Source organism: Onychostoma macrolepis, chromosome 25, assembly GCF_012432095.1.
Source record: "Onychostoma macrolepis isolate SWU-2019 chromosome 25, ASM1243209v1, whole genome shotgun sequence".
In the NCBI taxonomy this organism is placed as follows: domain Eukaryota; kingdom Metazoa; phylum Chordata; class Actinopteri; order Cypriniformes; family Cyprinidae; genus Onychostoma; species Onychostoma macrolepis.
Window position 1 is genome coordinate 22703771 of NC_081179.1, and position 22388 is coordinate 22726158.

General features: G+C 34.5%; 1 protein-coding gene across 3 annotated transcripts in view; it reads right to left on the reverse strand.

Moving 5' to 3' along the window:
• Positions 1 to 22388, reverse strand: part of LOC131534311 (uncharacterized) — an 87636-nt gene that overhangs the window by 60029 nt on the left and 5219 nt on the right. For all 3 annotated transcript variants that reach the window (XM_058767140.1, XM_058767139.1, XM_058767141.1), the window contains exons 3-4: positions 20907 to 21263; positions 1633 to 1809 (exon numbers count right to left, since the gene is read on the reverse strand). In XM_058767140.1, coding sequence (XP_058623123.1) covers positions 1633 to 1809; positions 20907 to 21263 — 534 coding nt within the window. The remainder of the gene's footprint in view (positions 1 to 1632; positions 1810 to 20906; positions 21264 to 22388) is intronic.

A 22388-nucleotide genomic window follows, 5' to 3' on the forward strand; every position in this document is an offset into this window, starting at 1 on the left:
TTGAGTATGTAATGATGAGCATATGCTGTTTGATCAGATGAAACCCAGAGCTACTGAAGAAAACTGGATTTTTTTAACATTTCTTAATATGTGCTTAACTATTAAAAAAAAAAACTCGCAAACACAATATAATGTTGTGTTTGTCTTCCAGGGAGTTGCAAGGGTTGTTAAGTTGTTGTTATGCTGTTGGTAAGTTATTCAGAGTGATTATTAGTGTGCTGCTGTTTGGTTGGCAGAGGGAATCAGTTTAATTTCGGGTTCACACTGCAGGATTTTAACCCCGATTTTCAATCGACGACATATTTGGGGAAATTGCTAACAAATGCCCTGAAATCAGTGGCAAATTGATTTTCTTTCATGCGAGTGACAATCGCGTAGTGAGTTGTCAAAGACACAATCTAAAGCTTAGCCTCTGTTTTACTCACCCTTGAGGCATCCTAAGTGACTATGACTTTCTTCGTTCAGATGAATCCAATCGGAATTGTATAAAAAAATTGTCTTGGCTATTCCAAGCGTTGTCATTGCAATGGGTGGGTGTTTTTTTCAACAGTCCACAAGATGTCAAATAAAGCGCACGCATCCGTAATAAAACGTGCCTCACATGGCTCCAGGGTGTGAGTAAAGGCCTCCTGTAGCGAATCCATGCCTTTTTTGTAATAAAAATATCCATATTTCAAACGTAATAAACACTTTTCTCTCAATTCTGCTGACTGTCATACGCGGAAGCTGTTCCGGCATACGTGTACAGGTTGATAATGTAAAACTCTGGACAAGTTTTCTTGCGCACACGCATCTGTACTGTCGTACAGTCTGACATTAATGACAACAGAGATCCCACAGTGTGACATAATCATCATATCTGTACACTCTGACGAGCAACAATTGTAAAGGACTATTAAAAAAATCGCACAGTGTGTGCCCACATTAAGAGAAGTACCAGTGCGTCGCCGATGCCCGTGAGATATTTGGACCTGTTCGTGACTCATAGTCCTGCAGTGTGAAATGTGCTTTGACCGGAAATGACATCGGCAACAACCTACAGCCAATAAGAGAGCATGACACAGGGCAAGGGAAAGTCATAATAACTCTTGTGTTTGTTTTTCATTGAAACACACAGTGAATATAAAAATTCAAACAGATGTTTGAAAACCTGAATACCACTTAACGGAAATTTGTGCAACGCTTCATTTGTTTACTACTGTATTTCTGCCTTTCCATAAGCGCCACCTACTGTCAGAGAGTGAATTTGCATTTTCATTCATCTGATGTTACTTCGCATTGATCTGGACAAACAAATCAGATGCAAATATTTGACTGAATTTTCATGCCAGACATTCATGTTGATTAAAAAAAAAAAAATCACTCTTTTAAGCTTGTCCCTCAATGAGAGTGTGTGACACCATAGAAGGCAACAAACAAACCAACCTGTAACCGGCTGAGTATGTCAACACAAATCAGGAGGTCTATAAACGTGCTAAGATCTGACAATCCAGTCCGTCGTGTAATGTGCACACAAAAGCAACTAGATGGAACCCCAGACAGTCGTGCGGTGTGAGAAGAGCAGCCTTAGAAAATCATGCAGTGTGAACCCGGCATAGGATAAAAAAAGACATTGTTTGTGTGTTTACTAACTTTGCATGAGATGGCCGCTTCACTGAGTAGAGATACGGTGTCACTCTTCAAGGCCAGCAGGTCGCTGCTGCTGAGTTCAGTGCCATCGCTGGGACTCGCATTGCGACTGGAATCACTGTGAATCATGTCCTCAAGCGTCACAGATAAATATATGTCATCCGCCTGGTCTGACGAGACCTGAAATACACAAATACACATTTCACGAGTTTACACTTACATCTAATCTGATAGCAAATAAGTATATATGATAGCAAATATTTTGGCGTGCTGTCCTGGGGGAGGGCTCCCAGCCCAGAATATGGCCTGAACCGAGAGAACTCCCCTTATCCCTAATATGGGATACAAATAGATTAGGGGTGAGGAGCTGGGGTGGAGGAGGAATGCCGGAAAACTGTCACTGGACAGAGGTAGGTAGGCTGCATATATATTTACATTTACATTTACATTTATGCATTTAGCAGACGCTTTTATCCAAAGCGACTTACATTGCATTCAAGTTACAGTTTTTACATTTTATCAGCTCTTGCTTTCCCTGGGAATCGAACCCATGATCTTGGCGTTGCTAGCGCCATGCTCTACTATTTGAGTATGCCCTCTGCCATGCTCTACTATTTGAGCTACAGGAATATATATATACGTATTGTGCTCGTTAGGATGGTTAGCTAAACTAGTTGCACCTGCGGCAGTTGTTTATCTGATCGTGCTCCTCCCGATCCTTGTTAATAAAACATCATTCAAAATGTCAGCAAAAACAGAGAAATTATACACTGAATTCATGTTACAATTCTGTTTCTATTCTATTTAATTCTGTTACTATCTAAAATTAACTTTTAGCAAATTAAATGCAATATACTGTATTTAAACGGCATGAAATGAACATTCTTGCTTTTTGAGAGTCGTGATGGTTTCAGCAGTTCAGGCGGAGGTTCCACCAGAGAGGAACAGAGAGGGTGAAGGTTTTGGAAGCCAACATGTGAACAAGGTGTCACTCATTCAGTGACTGTGTATTTTGTAAATGAATTTTATAAATATTATTGTGAATGATTCACTGGTTGTATATTTTTCAGATTTGCCATTATATTAGACCTTGTAATGTTTAAATTGTAATTTTTGTGGAATATTGCAATGAAAAAAAAAAAAATAATCATGTCACAATAGAGAATACGATTGTAACTTCCATTTCATGCCGACTTCAATCAAATTGTAATAACTAGATCCTCCAGTGAAAACAACAGGCTTTTTCTTTCTTTCTTTCATTTTTTCATTTTTTTTTTTTTTTTTTGGTGACATATGCTTAACAATCATGCATTCCTGCTAAAACCCTACCACTCCACTTTCGCCTATAAGCTCACATTCATTTCTAAATGCAATGGACATGTTAAAAACAGCTCAACAAGCAATGGAAGGAGCAAATTCCTTTATTGATAATCCATTACACTCTGATATAAGTGTTATGTTCAAAGGTATTGTTTTCCCCTGAGAAACTGTGCATTCACTCACAAACCGTTTGTGTTCCTCAAAGAAACTTTCTATTCTCTCACAAAATATTTGCGTTCTCTTGCAAAACTATTACATTTCCCTTGAGAAATGTTGTGTTTGCTCACAAAAGCACTGAAATACAGTTTTCCAGTACTTTTACAAATATTTTGTTAGTGAACGCAAAGTTTCTCAGCTGAACATAAACGTCTTGTGAGAGAATGCAAAAGCATTGACATATAAATATGTATTAAAATACTGTTCATCAAAATGATGGACACTATTTTGAAGTATCTAGTTTAGGTGCTTACTTTGAATTATCAGTCTAGGTGCTAACAGTTCAAATGAATATTTTCAAAAAATCTATTCAAACAAGAATAGAGCAGAACCAGTGTGATTCCCCAACACATCAACACAGATCCTCAACATGAAACAAACCTCAGCGATCAATTTCAATAGAACATGAAGTCTTTCAGCTCTCCATGACATCTCTTTAAATTCCCTTATGTGAAGCTATTTATCATATAAAACAATTCTTTTGCAGACATGATGTGAGTTACATCCGTTTGTGCCATGGAAGAGAATGAAAAGACTCGCCTTACTTGTTGCATGCAATTAAAGCCCAACAAAAAGACACAGGAAACAGTTTAATATCTCATAGAGACTGTAATTACCGTGAGAGTCCCGCGGGACCTCATTACTGAAACACTCTCATCACACAAACCGCTTATAAAAACACTCTCCTCCAGCAGTAAAGCACACACACTCTCGAGCCATTCAATAAAAGAGACACATCAATCAGTTCAGTGCAGGTAATTACTCTTGAGAAACAGCACTGCTGCATCTTTACATAATTATGACACCAATTTACACTATAAAATGGCCTAACCCTCTTACTGACAGCCATCAGAATAAAGTTGATTGATAATCACAAATAATGTAACTATGAGAGGACTCAAAAATACACAAAAAAGACAAGTGAATCTCACAAAGAAATGTCAGATCAACATTTTGTCCCCCACAAAAAATTAGCATTTTTTTTCATGTTGAATATTCAATATGAAATATTTTTGTGAAATTATTTTTATGACAATTAAAAATATTTACCTGCCAAATTGTTAGTACAAATATTGTACAGTCAGGACATGTCTAGACACATTGATTTATTGATTGATTAAAATCAACATAAATGAAAACATCAGTAAAAAAAAAAAAAAAAAAACATATATATATATGTTACACTACTGTTCAAATGCTGTTCTTTTATACTGTCTAATCATCAAAGAGTCATGGGGGCCCCATGTTTACGCAAATATTTGAAGCAGCACAACTATTTTCAACATTGTTGAAAATAAGAAATTATTTTAAGCAGCAAATCAGCAATATTAGAATGATACTAAAGGATAATACAAATTATTATTTTAAATCTATTGGAACTTAAATTATTTTTTAATTGCATTAATATTTCACAGCAGTACAGTTTTCTGTATTTCAAACAAACATAGCCTTTTTGAGCATAAGTTAATTCTTTCAAAAACAAAAACCTAAAACAAACAAATACATATATATATATATATATCTGGCAAACACTGGTTATGTGTTGTTGTTGTTTTTTTTTTTTTTTTTTTTTTTTTTAGAGAATTAAGACATAGGAAACAATACTAAACAAGAACACAGGTGAGAACAATAGGTAACAATGACAAAAAAAAAAAAAAAAGGCAAACAAGGAAATACAAATACAAGTCCATAATGCAGAAAATGAAAACTAAACGAAACCATTTGTTTTCTTATCGTTTTTGGATGAAGTCATGTATTCACCTGGTTAAAGGTAAAGTGTCTTTGTGGAATTGTAAAACTTCCACCAATTTCCCAAACACTCCCACGTTGTCCACTAGTTGGACAAACAGATCCCACCCCACAATTCATGCTCAAGGCATGTTTACCCGACAATGTTTTCTAATAAAAACAGAAAACGTTTTATGCATTTTGGTCGTTCATTTACACAACAATGTGCAAGTTTTTGAAAACAATACTGTTATTGTGTAAACTACAAAAATGTGAAGTTGCGAAAACGGTGACATCATGCATATTACGTGGTCAGTCTTTAGGAATTTGTTTCCTTACAAAGTGACATTGCCACCTACTAGTCTGGCAGGAATAATACAGTGTTTTTACTCGTTTTCACAGATCCCAGTGAACAGTAATCGTTTTGACTTTGTCATCTGTAAGCAAAACTTTCCAAAAGTCAAAGGAAAAACGTTTCCGTTTTTAGTTCACAGTTTAATTTTACATTCAGGTGTAAAGATTCGGTCTACACATAGTCTGTGAAATGAAAGTGTGCAGGGAGTTACAGCCCTGATTAATGTGGCACTGATTACAGGGACAAAAGGGTAATAGTTTCTTTTCACCACAGCTCCATTTGTCTCCAAAACATGCAAATGTGTCACCTGTACACTTCTCTTCATCTTCATATTATTTTGGATCATCCAAGCAGCACGTGCACAGCTGAGATAAATTACATCTAACATTACCGGAAAACATTACTATCTCTCTCGTCTTCTTTATTGCTGTCCTGTCAAAAAGCCTCTAAAAACTCTGCGGACACATTCAGTCTGAGGCCTAATTAACTTTGTGCAAGTATTCATGTACTGGCGAGAAGGAAACTAAAGCTTCACTTTGCTGGTTTTGATCAGTATCATGGAGTGAGCAGAAGTGCGAACGACAACTGGAACATTGTCATAACGACTATCTCTGATGATCATGTAGCGCTACACTTCTAAAGACTCTTCACACGTTTTAAGATCCAAGAGTCAACTGAATTGCTCGAATGAGAACAGGGGAGAGATAAACTTGGGGGGAGGATGTCGAACGTAAAATAACAAGAGAATCTCGTGTCAACAGCGCTGCATACATCTGCGACAAATCAAAGAGAATAAACAACGCTGTGATTCGCGCACACCTTGACAGGCCGAGCTGAGAGCCAAAGCGAAGGCGTTTCTGACAGGCGACGACTCCGGGTGAGCCTCCGAGTTACTAAACTCAACTTTTTACAATCGCGACGCTAAATATGCGGTGACATCGCAGCGTGAATCTGGCACATTGAGAGCATTTTTACCTCGAGCTCTGCTGAAATGCTGCGTGCGTTTTAGAAACTACCACTCACACCTGAAAGGCTGTCATAATAGCACGTCATGTCCTGTAGACGCTGCACCCCGCTAGCAGTCTACTGCTAAATACCCTACAGAGACACACAATCGCTCCTAAACCTTTAAAGGTAACACACTGCACTTTTACAGCATTTACTTTTCCCTGAAGTCCACTTACAAACTTAGCCGAGGTCTCTTCCAACAGTGAGGTCGTAATTTAGCCATAGAAGTAAATTCTGTTGTTGCTACTGTACCTTTAAGACATCTAAATTTAAATGACCTCTGTAATGACAGGTTACCCTCCAGCACGGTTCACATTGTCACTCAACAGTGCTGAGTACTGAATAGATGTTGATATGTAAATGTTTGTGGTAATATGCTAATGAGCTCATGGTTGTGATGTCATGCTGTACTATTTTTGTAGTTCACTTTCAACACAAACTCTAAAAAAAACCTGAGATGTAATCAGTTATTTTCTTTCTTGTTTTTAAATCAGATTTGTGTGTGACAATTATATTGATATGAAATATCAGTCATACGTGTAGTCATTCTTGAGACTGATCGCTATAATTTTAATTTTGATTAAAGTTTAACAAAAATTGTAAGAATTTGGGAACACTTACTCACTGTTAACTACAACTTTTCCCTCAATAAATTCCTAATTTGCTGCTTATTAATAGTTAATAAGGTAGTTGTTAAGTTTAGTTATTGGGTAGGATTAGGGATGTAGAATAAGGCATTAATATGTGCTTAATTACTACTAATAAATGGCTAATATTCTAGTAATATGTATGCTAATAAGCAACTAGTTAAGAGACCTTAAAATAAAGTGTTACAGAATATTTTAAATATATAACTTGTTAAATACTAATACTAATTTATTTTTATTTCTTTTAATTTAGGAATTTATTTTGTTATGCCCAATACTGAAACATTTTAAGGGATAGTTCACCCAAAAATAAAAATTCTGTCGTCATTTACTCACCCTCATGTCTTTCCACACCTGTATGAGTCTCTTTCTTCTGTTGAACATAAAATAAGATATTTTGAAAAATGTGGGTAACCAAACAGTTTCTGGTGGCCATGGCAACATTCTTCAAAATATATGTTAAATATCTTCAAAATATCGGTAACACTTTATTTTAAGGTGTCTTTGTTACACGTTACATGTACTTACTATTATAATAAAAATTAATTATGTGTAATTACATGCAAGAAGCCCTAAACCAAACCCTAATCCTAACCACATAGTAAATACATGTAGTTAATTAACATTACTCAGTACTTCAATGTATAATTACACTGTAACAAGGACACCTTAAAAGAGTAAATAAATATCTTCCAAACCTGTATAAATATGTTTATACAGCTTTGGAAAATGATGACACAATTTTCATATTTGGGAGAACTATCCCTTTCAGTGATATTGATTGATTGATTGATTGATTGATTGATTGATTTTTAAGGCAGCATAGTTATTTATTATTTCTATATTTACAAAATCTATTTGAATTTATAAGAAAAAGTGATATTTTAAGTGCTGAAACGGTTAATCATTTAACGTTTTTCACAATTTTAAACATATTTGCTGTCACTGTTAATTTTCATGGCATTGCATTGATTTTTTATTTTTATTTATTTTTTATAAATTACAAAAATGAATGAATTTGGCCTCATGAACTGCACAACAACAACAGCAAAAATTAGATAAATATCAACTAACCAAATAAATATAAATATAAATAATAATAAAAAAGCTACTATTGCACTAAGTTACAGCATATAATCTGTAATCAGCATATAATGGCAACTATACGGAAGTGCATACAGCACTGTGCGATATAGACCAGTAGTGTTATGCATACTCAGATCCCCATACGTGCTGACTATCCTCAAATGACAACCCATTAAATGTTAAAAATTCTGAAGTATTCATTGAAAGAGGTAATAACATTTAGAAGGCAGTGTGAGAGATGTTAATTCTACAACTCTTGGCATGTAATGCTTCAAGAGGGGCCGACACAATGAACTGCCCTCTCAGTAAAGCATAGACAAGCCTCTTATCCTTTAATTAGCTCTCTCTCTCTCTCTCTCTCTCTCACACACACACACACACTGCCAAAGAATTAATCAATTATCTACTCTCACAAGAATGATTCAATAGCTGCTTTAAAAACTAATGAACTGCTTATATAAATAATCTTCAAAAATTCTGCTCCTGTAAATAATAGTAACTGTAGCAGTCATACATGAAAATATTTATTTTAATAGTAAAAATCAGTGTTGGGGGTAACACATTACAAGTAACCTGAGTTACGTAATCAGATTAGTTTTTCAAATAACTAAAAAGGTAATGCTTTACTTTTAATTTCATAAGGAAATAGTAAGAGTGAATGAAGTGAAATAGAGTTATGGAGTGAGGTGAAGAGGCACTTCCTTCATCCTGAGGCTTATTAATGTCACTTTTGGGTTTTTGTTATTAAAAATTGCATATTGCTCTTTTGTTGATTTTGATTGCTTCCATTGTCCTCATTTGTAAGTCACTTTGGATAAAAGTGTCTGCTAAATGACTAAAAATAAATAAGCAAACTCAGCTCAGGTTTCAAAAGTAAAGCAAAATAAAATAATGCATTACTTTCCATAAAAACTAAGTAATGCAATTAGTTACTTTTTTATGGAGTAACGTAATATTGTAATGCATTACTTTTAAATGTAAATTTGGTTTAAAGCTGCCGAGCTACTCAGTGCATCAGACGTGTTTATTGCCATTTCACAATGGTTTAAAGTCTGGCTCATTCAATCAGAATTTAGAGAAAATTTTATGATCTACATGATTGTAATGAAAACAAATTATAATGTACTGTGACCATGGGTACTATAATTTGTGAAAAGATAAAAAGTGTTACACCAATATAAAAGCCTTTATAATGTTTAAAGGGGTCATATGACAATGCTAAAAATAACATTATTTTGTGTATTTGTTGCAATGCAATGTGTTTACACAGTTTAAGGTTCAAAAAACACATTATTTGCCACATAACGTGTATTATTGTTACTCCTCTCTGCCCCGCCTGTCTGAAACGCACCGATTTTCACAAAGCCCATTGTTCTGAAAAGCACGGTGTGCTCTGATTGGCCAGTTATCTAGTGCATTGGGATTAGCCGAATACCTCAAGCGTGTGGCGGAAATGTTACGCCCCTTACCATATTTGGAAAAACACAGTGTCTCCACGACAACAACACTGCAGCGAGAATAAAAGTTATGCCTTCTTTCTTTGCTTAAATACTGTGATGTAGATATGTGGGGGCGTTTGAATAATGCATTTTAGGAAGGAGTTGACGAGTCTTAGGGTGTATTCACACCAGGAAAGTCCGCTAGTTCACTTGCTTTGGTCTGGACCAAATATGTTTGTTTGATGCGGTTCGCTTTCACACTGCCCTTTTTGCAAGTGAACCAGAAATTGGAAAACAAAACCACACGTGTACTAAGGTCATCCATTCACTGGACAGGAATTCTCAAGCAGGAAAAACAGCAAATGCAAAAACAGGCTAATCATGGGAAATCATTTGTAGTGCAATTTTTATTCTTTTACTGATTTGGTGTTATCAGATACTAACACAATATGAAGAAACTTATGAGCATCATATGAGACAATGTCATACGATGTTGTAATTACGGCGAGCTGACAATAAAATCTATAGATATAAAATACTTAAAGCATATCAAAATGTTAGTTTAAACATTTAACCTAGATAAATGTGCACTATTAGGCGCATATCCAATCGTTCGTGCGGAGAGAGGAAGCTGAAGCGTGCTTCAGGACATCAGTGGAAAGAAATTAAATATGCCATAATTTTTTGCTCATAAAGGTAAGAATAATACATCGTTCGGAACTGTAAAGGGTCTATTTTTATTTGTGTGCACTCACAATATCAAGAAAAAGTTGTGCTTTTGTAAAATAAAGAAAATTAATAGGCCGCGATTTCTGTCCTCTATGTCTTGAGCACTTCACAATGATGAACCGAAACTCAGCGAATATTTTCCTTACAGACATGATGAATATATCTATAGAAAGCTTTAAATGACTACAAAAATAAATAATTCAAATCCAAAACAAAAACTCTTTCATTATGTAATCCGTAAAGGTGCATTTGTTTCTAAAGGTGCATACAATGATAAGATGGCAAGTCAGGATCATCAATTTCATCTTTGCGACACTGACTCATAAAACACTAGTTTATTAATAAATAATTCAAATATCTCCTTACTATTTCCCCTTGACACATTCATTGTAACTTTTGCTGGGGCTTTACGGCAAGCTTTAGCCTATTTAGTGTGTTCATGTCACGTTGATGTGCGCCATGGTCAGGAAAAATTATCATTTGCATGTGTTTTTAAGCATTGCGGTTTACAAGTGATTTAAGCCTTTGAAACACAACCAACAGCACTATATGCGTGAGCTGTCTGTTTCTGAGAAGAATCTATTCTTTAAGAATGTATTTCTAAAGAATTCATAGCATATGTTAAGTAATAAGTCTTTAAGTACTAAAAGTACACAGAAGTGAATTCAATCACGCAGTCTATCAAAATGAGAGCTCGAGTTAAAGTGTTGCATCCCTTCTGAGCACTTGGCAACGTAAATTGTTTATCAGACACTAATGCAGGCGTTTAATCCAATTTGCATTCATATTAGTTACCGGGTATCTCCATCCGAGGGGAATTACTTCTTTAGTGGCCCTCTGAGAGTCCAAAATAACTTCATGCATAATATTGGTATCTTTATATTTCTCATTTGAGAAGGCAATTGCTTTCAAATACACTCTGCTCTCACAAGTGATTGGTGAAGTCATTTGGAGAGGCTTCAGTTGGACAAGCACACACACACACACACACACACGGGTTATGGAGCCCGTCATAGACTAGCAGTCACCAAATTAATCCGCCGACTGCATTGCGTCTTTGTGCCTGTTGAATCTGCCAGAGTCTGGATGTAAATGTGCAAGTTCAAATTGATCTCTGTGTGTTTACTGAGTAGACTATTTGACTCAGTCATAAGTATGTTTTGGTTTTATATATATATATAATAAGTGTTTCTTGGTCTTGTTATATTAGTTTTGTACCTTGCGTAATAGAAGCTCAGATAAGAAGAACAGGGAAAAGAGTTAGGAATTGTGAAAATTAAAATATTGTGTGGGAAATAGTCAAATTAAATTAAATTAAATTAAAAGTAAATAAAACGTAATTAAAAGTAAACAAACAGACAAACAAACAAATAAATAAATGTCATTGGATTTACTATTTTCACTTAAAAATTACTAGTAAATTTCAAAAAGGGCAATTAAGAGTGTTATTTTAGTTGTTTTAATGAAAATTGTCAATTAGCTGAAATAAAACTTTATTTTGTTTTAGTTAATATTTATTTTATTTTACATTTATTTTATTTTAATATTTTTTTTTATTATTATTATTTACTTATTTTTCTGGCTTTAAATTTAATAACCCTGGCAAGTAACGCCTCGAATTAAATGTGAAATTTTGAAGTAGAAAGACTGAAATAGTATTTTCTTGTAAAATGTACTCCAATCATTTTGTTTTATTTACAAATGTTGAAAAATCATTTTTATAGTGTATCTGACTTACCAAACACAACCAACGAATGGTCTGTGACTCTCTAATTGCTTATTTGGAACATATTTTCAAACAAAGTCAGATTTTTCCCACATATCTCTTTACCTCAATGGCTTCTGAATGCAGGTTTTAAACAATAGAACGGAGATGACTTCACCCAGACAATAGTGTGACTGGGGTATAAAATACAATGTTTACAGACAAAATCCATACTTTCGAGACACTGAGAAATGTGGGGTTGCCAGAGGTAAACACAAAAATGAGCTGAAGACAATGAGATGCTTTTGACAGTAAACTGTAGGTTGCATACAAAGAGACAGGGGTCAAGTTGAAATTGTCCATCACCCAGACAAGCAGAACTCATTTGGATGCAAACGAGTGCCTACAATATTCAAATATTCAATATATATTCAGAGCTTGGGCGAGCGTTGGACTCGCGGAGCCTCCCCCTACAGAAACGCTTCATGGTCGTGTTTATGAGTTCAAAGTGCAGATACTGTATGTGTGTGTTCATTTGTGTGATTTCAAATTTCTGTTTATTGTCCTTGTATTAACTAAAATAAAGAAACAGCAGTGTCAAACTCAGGACAGCATGTGAAAGCTGTGAAAGTATAAAATTGTGCCAAATATTAGTCCGCTGCATCACAACTGTGACAGAGCAATTATTTAGCAGTTTTCCCTTGCACCTGTGTGACAAACAGTGCAGGCTATTATGTGACTCATGGAATCACATGACATGAGCAAGTTTCTCAGTCAAACTGCACCTGTCACAAAAACGTCAAGACATCGTGATTTTCTTCCTCATATTTTCATTTTAGTGACTTCATGTGAGGAATTTTCCACATGGAGTTCAGGAGGAAATCATTTCTGAAGCTAAATGTTCCACTTATGTGAGTTAAGGAAATTAATGAGTTATGGCAGATATTTTCTTTAGACAGTTTATGTATTTATTTATTTATCAGTATAATGGTCACTTTTATTTGACTATCACTTTTTGACTTACGCTGATAAAGTTCCTAATACATTTAGCCTACCCAAATAGTGAATGAGCATTAACTAGGAACATTTTATTGCTTTTATAGCTCACGATACTTAATGTAATTTTCATTTCTGATTCATGTAGGTCTCCGCTTGTTATTAGTTGTTTTTCCTTAAACTGCTTTGGTGAAATAAAAAGTTTCTGAAAATATTCCCTTGTGAGAAAAAGAAGTGCACGAAATTGTATTGAATGTGCAGCTGTACTTCAAATCTTAAAACTATTTGTAAAAACTGTACTTGTGGATAATATAATATTAATGAAATAAAAGGCACTTATATGTACTTAAAGAGACACTTTCATGACTATTTGTTTTCCTTTACACCCTATAGACGTCTAAAAAGCACACTTTGTAATAATGCCAAATTTACATATTTACATTTTAAATTACAATGTTTTAAAAATATTTTGTTATGCTGTAATGAAGTGGACTTATTCTGATGTGTTGACTAACATACCAAAGCACATGTAAAGTACATACAAATAATAACAACTGAATTACAGTTATAATTATTACAATGACATACAAGTTTCAGTAGAAATTATATTAAAGAATATTTTAGTCAGTACATTCAAAAGCACACATTACTTTAACCATATTTCAAAGACAGTATAATTATGAAATAAGGTCAGCTAACTATATTTAGTATACATTTAAACTACAATGTCCATTTAAAACCCTAGGATTTGTCCATAGAAAGAAATGGTCTGTTATTACCTTATTTGGAAGGGTCATGAATAATAATGTTGAGCTCTGCTCTGATTGGCTCTTTCACAGTGCGGCTCATTTCAGTAGCTCACACAGCAGAAAGGAAACACAGGGAAAATATATATTTCAATACTTTCTCGCGCAGTTATATAATTGGGCAATTATACTGTAAATAAAATGCAGGCATCAGGGAGCCTATTAATATGCTGGGCATTGAAACTGCTTTTGAATGAACGATCGCTTTTTAGTTTCACTTTCACTTTCGAGATTCGCGATCGCACATACTCTGTTTATACTATGGAGCGGCAATACTTACCATACATTTCACAAGATCAGATGCTTGTCAGTGGTGCTCAGGATTTGCCATCATCCTCAGTCATCTCTCCTTACTCTGTTTATGTGGTAAGTGAAATCTTATGTACTGTAATGTAACAGGCTACTGCTAGTAAGCAGTTAACCATGTCCCTTTAGTGGCTTGCGTTATTTTATTAGAACACATTATTTGTTTTCCGTGCCTTTCTAAATACAGACACCAACCCATCCCTGCATATCCTGGAACATAACATTTGACGGGGACACTATACTGTCAACAAGCACCGTCTTTCGGACGAGACATTAAACCGAGGTCCTGACTCTCTGTGGTCATTAAAAATCCCTGGATGTCTTTCCAAAAGAGTAGAGGTGGGAGCTCGGCATTGGTCACACCTCTGATCATCATGGCGTCCTAACAATCCCCATATCTGCTGATTGGCTTCATCACGGTCTCCTCTCCACCAGTAAGCTGGTGTGTGGTGGGTGTTATGGTGCAATATGGCTGCCGTTGCATCATCCAGGTGGATGCTGCACACTGGTGGTGGATGAGGAGATTCCCCCTTTTCAATGTAGAGCGCTTTGAGTGCTTAGAAAAGCAGAAAAGCGCAAAATAAACGTAATGAATTATTATCATTATTATTATTATTTATTTCCACGATCTGCCATTTTCACTGTTGTCCTCTCTTGTTTCTCCACAATACCTGCTGAACTTCTGATGATTCGGCTGGCAGCTGCCTAGAACATGGGCCAGTATATGCAAATGTTGGGGGCGTAACTATAAGTGATCCCGACTGTTGCGTAACAGTCGGTGTTATGTTCTGATTCACCTATTTTTCAGTGGTCTTTTGCATTCACGAGATTTACATAAGGAGGAAACAATGGTGTTTGAGGCTCACGGTATGCCATTTCCATGTACAGAACTCTTATTATTCAACTATGCCAAGGTAAATACAGTTTTCCATTCTATGGCACCTTTAAAGAGTGTTACAATGTAGGCTTCTTTTTCACAAAGTTTTTATTGAGATCACTGATATTTGATTGCAGACTTAGGCATATCTTACTTGTGATACTTTTTTTCCCCTTAATGAGATGTTAATATAAGGATTCTGTGTTATAAAATACATAAACACAAAATGTGTGAAAACAAAATAAAAATATTAATAATTAAAAATATATCTATCATTTTTTTTTAAAATTCTGAATAATGCAGCTGAAATTGACATTTCTCTTGTCCCCATCTGCAATCTTGGATGAAACATTTCGCAAATTTGTCTGAATTAATTTGTGGGCCATAATGAGGTACAGTATAATGCAGCATAACATGCACTTTGAATCAGGAGCACAGCCATAATCAGTGTTGGGGTAAGTTACTTTTAAAAGTAATGCATTACAATATTGAGTTACCACCTAAAAAAAAGTAACCGATTGTGTTACTTAGTTACTTTTTATGGAAAGTAATGTGTTACTTTTTGCGTTACTTTTTTCTCATCAGGGCTGGGCTTGCTTGATTTTTAAAATAAAAAGTTATATTTTTGGAAAATGTAAAAGCCCTTTGACACCAAAATTATTAAGCCTCAACATGGGGACTGGAGAGCTGTCAGTCAATAAATGGGAAAACAAAGTAACTTGCGTTACTTATTTGAAAAAGTAAAGGCCATAGCACACTGAGTACGAAATTTTTACATGTTAAAAAATAAATACGACCTCACGTTGTGTCGATTTTCTGCGTTTTTGCCTCCATAGCAAGCATTTTGATAGGAAAGGATGACGAATACGAAAAACGCATACAAAAATTTTGGACTTAGTGTGCAAGGACCTTAATTCAGATATCTTCTTGCAAATTAAAAAAGTAATGCGTTACTTTATTAAAAAAAAAAAAAAAGTAATCTGATAACTCGTGTTACCCCCAATACTGGCCATAATGCCTAAAAATGTTGTCTAGGCTGGTGGCTAGGCGCTAAAGGCCATTTTATCAATGATTAAGATTGTAAACAGTCTTTGAACACTTGGCAGTCACCCACAGGAATGCCCCGATAAATCCTGACCTACAGACCGTCCCGATCCAAATCCATCCGCCCCAGTACAGAGCCACTTGAGCGTCACCCATAAGTCACAGCACATCAGACACCTTCTACTTCCTAAACACATCACAGCCACCTGATGCCAGCCATCATCTTCAGCCCAGGATCAATTGAAATCCTGTGTCATTGGAAACTCTGTACGGATGAGCTAATGAAATAAACACAATTGGATAGCAGAGAGTGTGGGTCAGGCCAGAGTAAGTGCCTATTTACCTGAATGAGAGGCTGCTATAATGTATTGGAGTGGATATCACATTAACCTGCCAAAGCCTTTTTAAATGGGGTCCAGGGCTTAAACTGATTTATCTATTGGCTCCCCCAGGGGCACTTTAGAGTGTGCAGCCCATCCAGCCGAGCCATCAATCTAGTCCTGCACAGCCGATATCATTACTGCGCCGCACGCACACACGTCCACACTAACAGGTGTGTGTCTGAACAAACGCACCCATCAAGTACTGCTCCACAAATGCATATTGTTTGTGCTGAAGGAGAAAAAAAAATGTATGCAACAAAACCAAAAAATGACACATTATAATACCGCATTATTGAGGTATTATTGTTACAGAGGTCACTACTGAAAATTTAACAGTGGGATTTGATCCATTTGAGATTTGATTGGATTGGATTGTCAAGAGTGGTCTATACTTAGCAGAATGGAGTGGAGTGGTTGGCAGGAAGGGTTGAGAAATAAGGGAAATTCATGACGTCACTTTCGTCACGAAATGAAAGGGATTCTGTTATTATGTACTCTCCCTCTTGTTATTACAAATATATATGACTCTTCTGCAGTGCATAAAATAAGATATTTTGAGAAATGTCTCAGTGTTTCTTTTTTTTTTTTTTTTTACATTTTGGTAATAGATTTTTACACCAACATTTGGAATAATGAGCGCAATAGTTGTTATAATTTTTTATTTTAAATTCTATGCTATGACTTTTTTTGTTCATACAACAGAAGTCAATAGTATTCAGTGTTGGTTGACTCCCAGTGTTCTTCATAATATCTCTTTTTGCGTTCTGTTTGTGCTCCACAAAAAGTGCATGCTGGTTTGGAATGACATGAGGGTGAGTAAATTATAGAATTTTCATTGTTTTTGTGGAAGTTATTAGAGAGGCAGATCAAGTTATTACATTTTGGTAAGATATTTTGATGCAGACATTTGGAAGAATATGCACAATAATGTTTAATTTTTTGGTTTCCAATTCTGTCTTGTTTGTGGTGAAGAAATTACACTCAGATTTATTTGTTTGTCTGTCTGTTTGTTTGTTTGTTTGTTTGTTTGTTTGTTTGTTCCGATAAAATAGAGGTCAATGGTTAGTTCTTCAAAAGAACTTCTTTTGTGTTCTGCAAAAAAGAAGAAAAAAAAAAAAAAGCAGGTTTTGGAACAACTTGAGGTGAGTAAATAATAAAATTTTCATTTTTGGATCAAAGTTATTAGAGCCCCATAGCAAGTAATGACATTTTAGTAATAGATTTTGATACAAAAATCTGAAAGGATGTGCAAAATAATGTTCAAAATAAGATCAGAAATGTGTTGTTTTGGATTCATTTCTTTCTTTTTTTTTTCTTTTTTTTTGCAATCAATCAATCAATCAATCAATCAATCAATCAAGATATCCAAGATAGCTAAACTATGTAAACACAATTAAGTCTTAACCCTCTGGTGCTGTTCGGTCATTTTAGACCGGGAAAAAAAATGAATTTGAATTGTTAAAAATCGCTTATCGGAATGGTACGAAACTTGATGACTTTTATGGCAGTCGCTATGTGACCACCAAAAAAAAAACAATTGTGGACTTGATTATAAAATGCTAAATGGCCGTAAAAAAAAATTAGTCACACTTGTGTTGTTCGCGGTCAGAAATGACCGCCATTGGAACTGAATGGGAAATACGCAAAAATACGAAAATACAGATAATTTTTTTTGTGTACAAAAATCCAGTCAAAACACAGACACGAAGGAAGGGGTTACACACTAAAACATCAAGAGTACAAAACCGACACACACACACACACACACACTCAAACACACACTCACAGACGCACACACAGAACACACTATTATACACACACAATATGGCTGTAACAATATGGCAAAATTGAGCCAGAAAACTCAAATAAGAGGTTAAAATCAGATTGATTAATCTCTGATAAAGCATTCCTGTTCATTTTTGTTACATTTTTGTTGAATTGTGATGTTATGTGTAACAAAATGCCTTTCTCTGTGTTCAGGTTTGAATGTAGTAAAATTAATGCAAAAACTAACATTTCAAATCAAAAAAAAAAAAATCTAATCTCTCTCTCTCTCTCTCTCTCTATATATATACACACATTATGGAACAAAAATGTATCACATTGATTTTACTGAAAATGAAAAAAGTTATATTTCGGGTGTTTGGTCAGTTTTGACCGCGAACAATACAAGTGTGACCCCCAAGTGAACAATACCAGAGATTTATTTCCATTGGGTTACTAAAATGTCATTAAGAATTTAAAGAACAAAAAATAACAAAGCATAATTTTGATTTAATCTTAATTTTTAACTGCTTGGAAAGAGCTGAAGTGAAGGGATGGGAATCCTGTCATAAATAATATTTTTGGTTTACAGTCCTGTCTTGTTAGTAGAAATTACAAATGCACCTTTATATTTGTTTTCTTATTCTAAACAAAGTTTCAAAGCTTTTCACTACGACATTCAGTGAACTTTCAGTTGTCTCAGTGAAATATTGATACGACAACAGCTGTAAAACCAGCACCCATCTAAGAAGTAAATTAATAATTTGCATACATTAAATGAAAGAAATGTAGACCTTATCAAGAGAACTGTTTCATTTGTGAGAAGAAAAACATCTGTGATGAACAAAATGTGTAAGGGATGCAGAGCAGCGCATGATCAGAGATAACATTTACACAAAGAACAAAGACTGTATGTGAGAGCGAGACTCTACTGTACACATATAGCAGAACAAAGAGACTGAGAAAAACACACTCAAGTTGCACACAAAGCAGTCAGCTTGCATGAATACTAATCACAGAAATAAATACAAAATAGAAGTCATCTATTAAATACAGTCTTTTGTTTAAAGCATTGCATTTTGGTGTGGTGATCCGTCCAAGTTAGATTGATATAATTATCGGATCAGAATAATATAAGTATTTTGATTTCGTAATGTTTGTGTTTTATAAGTAAGAATAATGTTCCATTGTTATTACAAATTGAGGTCTCAGTGGTTGATTAATTGATTTGTGTTGAAATAGATTGAAATTTAAGTGTTGGGGGTAAACGTAACGTGAGTTACGTAAACAGATTACTTTAAGTAACTAGTAAAGTAACACATTACTTTTTTTAATTTAGAAGGAAATATCTGAGTTACTTTTTTTTCAAATAAGTAACACCAGTAACTTTGTTTCCCATGTATTGACTGACAGCTCTCGTGCTGCCACGTTGAGAGAAATCAGTAAGTGCAGAGCGTTGTGTGTGAACATGATGTTACTTCTAGACTAAATATGAACATGTATTTACTCATCTTACTTGCAAATAAACAACTCAGAATATTGTACAAACCTGCAATAATTAAATATGTTAAATAAGACCAATATAATTTATGTATTTAATCTCATTTTATTAACCAATATCTTTGCTACTGACCTTCGATGATCCAATTCATCCATACTAACAAGCAAAAACGACACATTTGTGTTTAATTTTTGTTATTGCTGAATAGTGTTAAACTTTCTTCTCATTCGTCATATTCTTCGTGTGATTTGTTTGAGCTGCGATACTGTACAGATGTGAATTTACATTTCCTTCAGCCTGAGGCGTATTCATTTCACTTTTGTTGAAAAAGTGCTTTTACATTTGTAAAATAATACATTTTTATATTAAAAACAAACAAGCAAACCCTGCCCAGATTTAAAAAGTAACTCAAAAGTAATGTAACACATTACTTTCCATAAAAAGTAACTAAGTAACGTAATTAGTTACTTTTTTTAAGGAGTAACGCAATATTGACTGTTGAAATGATCTTCGATCCTAGATCTGTAGAGGATCATAGTCCTGTAACGATACATGGAAAATTAATTGAACAGGTTTCATCTCATAAATACTTGGGTGTTTATTTGGACAAATTGGTCTTCTCACATCAACAGTCTGTGTTCTAGACTGCAGCAGAGGTTATGTTTTTTGTGAAGTTTAAAAGTATTCGGGGTAAATCAGAGGATTTAATTTTTTGAGAGTTTGATAAGATATGGTATCACAGCATGGTATGGAAATCTGACTGTTCAATCAAAATTGAAACTTGCTCGACTTGTACATACCGCTTTAAAAATTCAGGAGATGTACAAGGTATCTGTTTTAAGACAAGCTAAGAAAATTGTTGCCAATGATACACATATTGTATATGAGAATTTTAACATGTTACCCTCAGGAAGATACTTAAGGATTTTGATATGTAAATCAAATCACTACAAAAATTATTTTGTGCCAACTGAGGTGAAATTATTGAAAAGAGAATTGCAAAGAGGAAGTGGTTGTTTGGAATATTGTAGCTTTTTAATGTATTTGTTATGTGTAAATTATTGATTGTTGTACTGTGTTATGTGAGTTGTATTGTGTACTGGCCATGTCATGGAGTCCAAGACGAATTTCCCAGAAATGGGACAATAAAGTATATTTTATTCTGTTCTATTCTGTATTGTATTGCATTACATTTAAAAGTAACTTTCCGCAACACTGGTTGCGGTCACCACTGACTTTCATTGTATGGTAAAAAGCAACTTGGACATTCTGCTAAACGTTTCTTTTTGTATTCCACAGAAGAAACAAAAAAAGTCATATTGGTTTTGAAAGACATGGCGTGATGAAATGTTCTGGTCTCCACTCACCTCTTCAGGTTGGGTGACCACCAAGGCTGGCATCCCTTCCTCTGGATCATATTCACAGCTTCTCTGTGTCATGAAACTCTCATCATCTCGCTTTAGGTCCTCCTGATCAGACCTCTTGTCCTCCAGGATCTGTTCAGGTTCTGGTTCTTGGAGTTTCACAGTGGGATCCAGCCCCTGATCTTGACTTTGACCGGCCGTGGACTCATCGGTGAAGGCCTGAGCTGGTTTTGGTGCAGTGGTCTTGACGTCTGGTTCTAGTCCCTCTTGAGTGAGATATTTGAACCCCTCGCAAATGTGCTGGTCTGATCCTGAAGTGTGCGATGAAGATATGAACTCATGAGCCAAAAAATCAGACTCCTGAAAACAAAACAAACAAACAAAAAGCAGACCATATTTATAATACATTTGCAGATATGTCAATTCATTGAAAAATAATTACATTATATGATAATTAAATGTCAATATGCTTTATTTTCATATCATAAATCACTGGGCAACAGGTTACATCAGTGAAAGAGAATAACGGTCAGATCAAAAAGAGCACTAATTACCAAGGTTATTGAAAAAAATAAATAAATAAATAAAATAATAAATATATATATATATATAATTTTTTTTTTTAATAACCTTGGTAATATATATATATATATATATATATATATATATATATCAAGATGAAGAATTAAAAAAAATGAATACATTATATTAACAAACAATACATTGGACATATATTTTACTTTGTATTTTGCATTTATACAAATATTTATAAGGAAATATATAAATATTTTATTTATTTAGCGGTTTTACCATTTCAATTGAATACTTGCATGGCACAATATTGCATAAATGCAGCTGTTAGATGCTTATTTATGAATCATAAAACATGAAATATCTCATTTATTATTTTATTTTAAAGTGTCAGGTCCATCTCTTAAAACAACGGGACATTTCATGCATAATGTTCAATATGCTGTTCTATTACTTCTGAAAGCAATAAAATCCAATATTCTTTATAAAAAGAACTATTAAATGTGCTATATAATCAAACATAAAGTTAACTAGTTTTAAACACATTTACAATATGTATTTATAAATTGTGATTTAGTTTTGTCCCACTTCAGTGTATCTAACAAGTAAAATCAAACACAGTCCTAATTTTGTCCCATTAATTAATTAATAAAATTACCATAAACTTGATGTGTATCCTATTAATAAATAAATAAATAAATAAACATTCCATAAAATCTTGACATATTCAATAAATAAATGATTATCAATATTTACAAACCTGAGTGATAGCTTAATTTAATCTAAATATGCAACTCTGTTACCCATTCTGGCATATTTATTGCTCAAGTCACACCAAGCCATCATTAAACAAACATTACCGCACTAACTTCCTCTTATCTTCACCGTAACTGCATCATGTGCCGTTTTTTGTGCTAATCTAAAACGGGTTGACAAGCACAAATACCCTTTAGC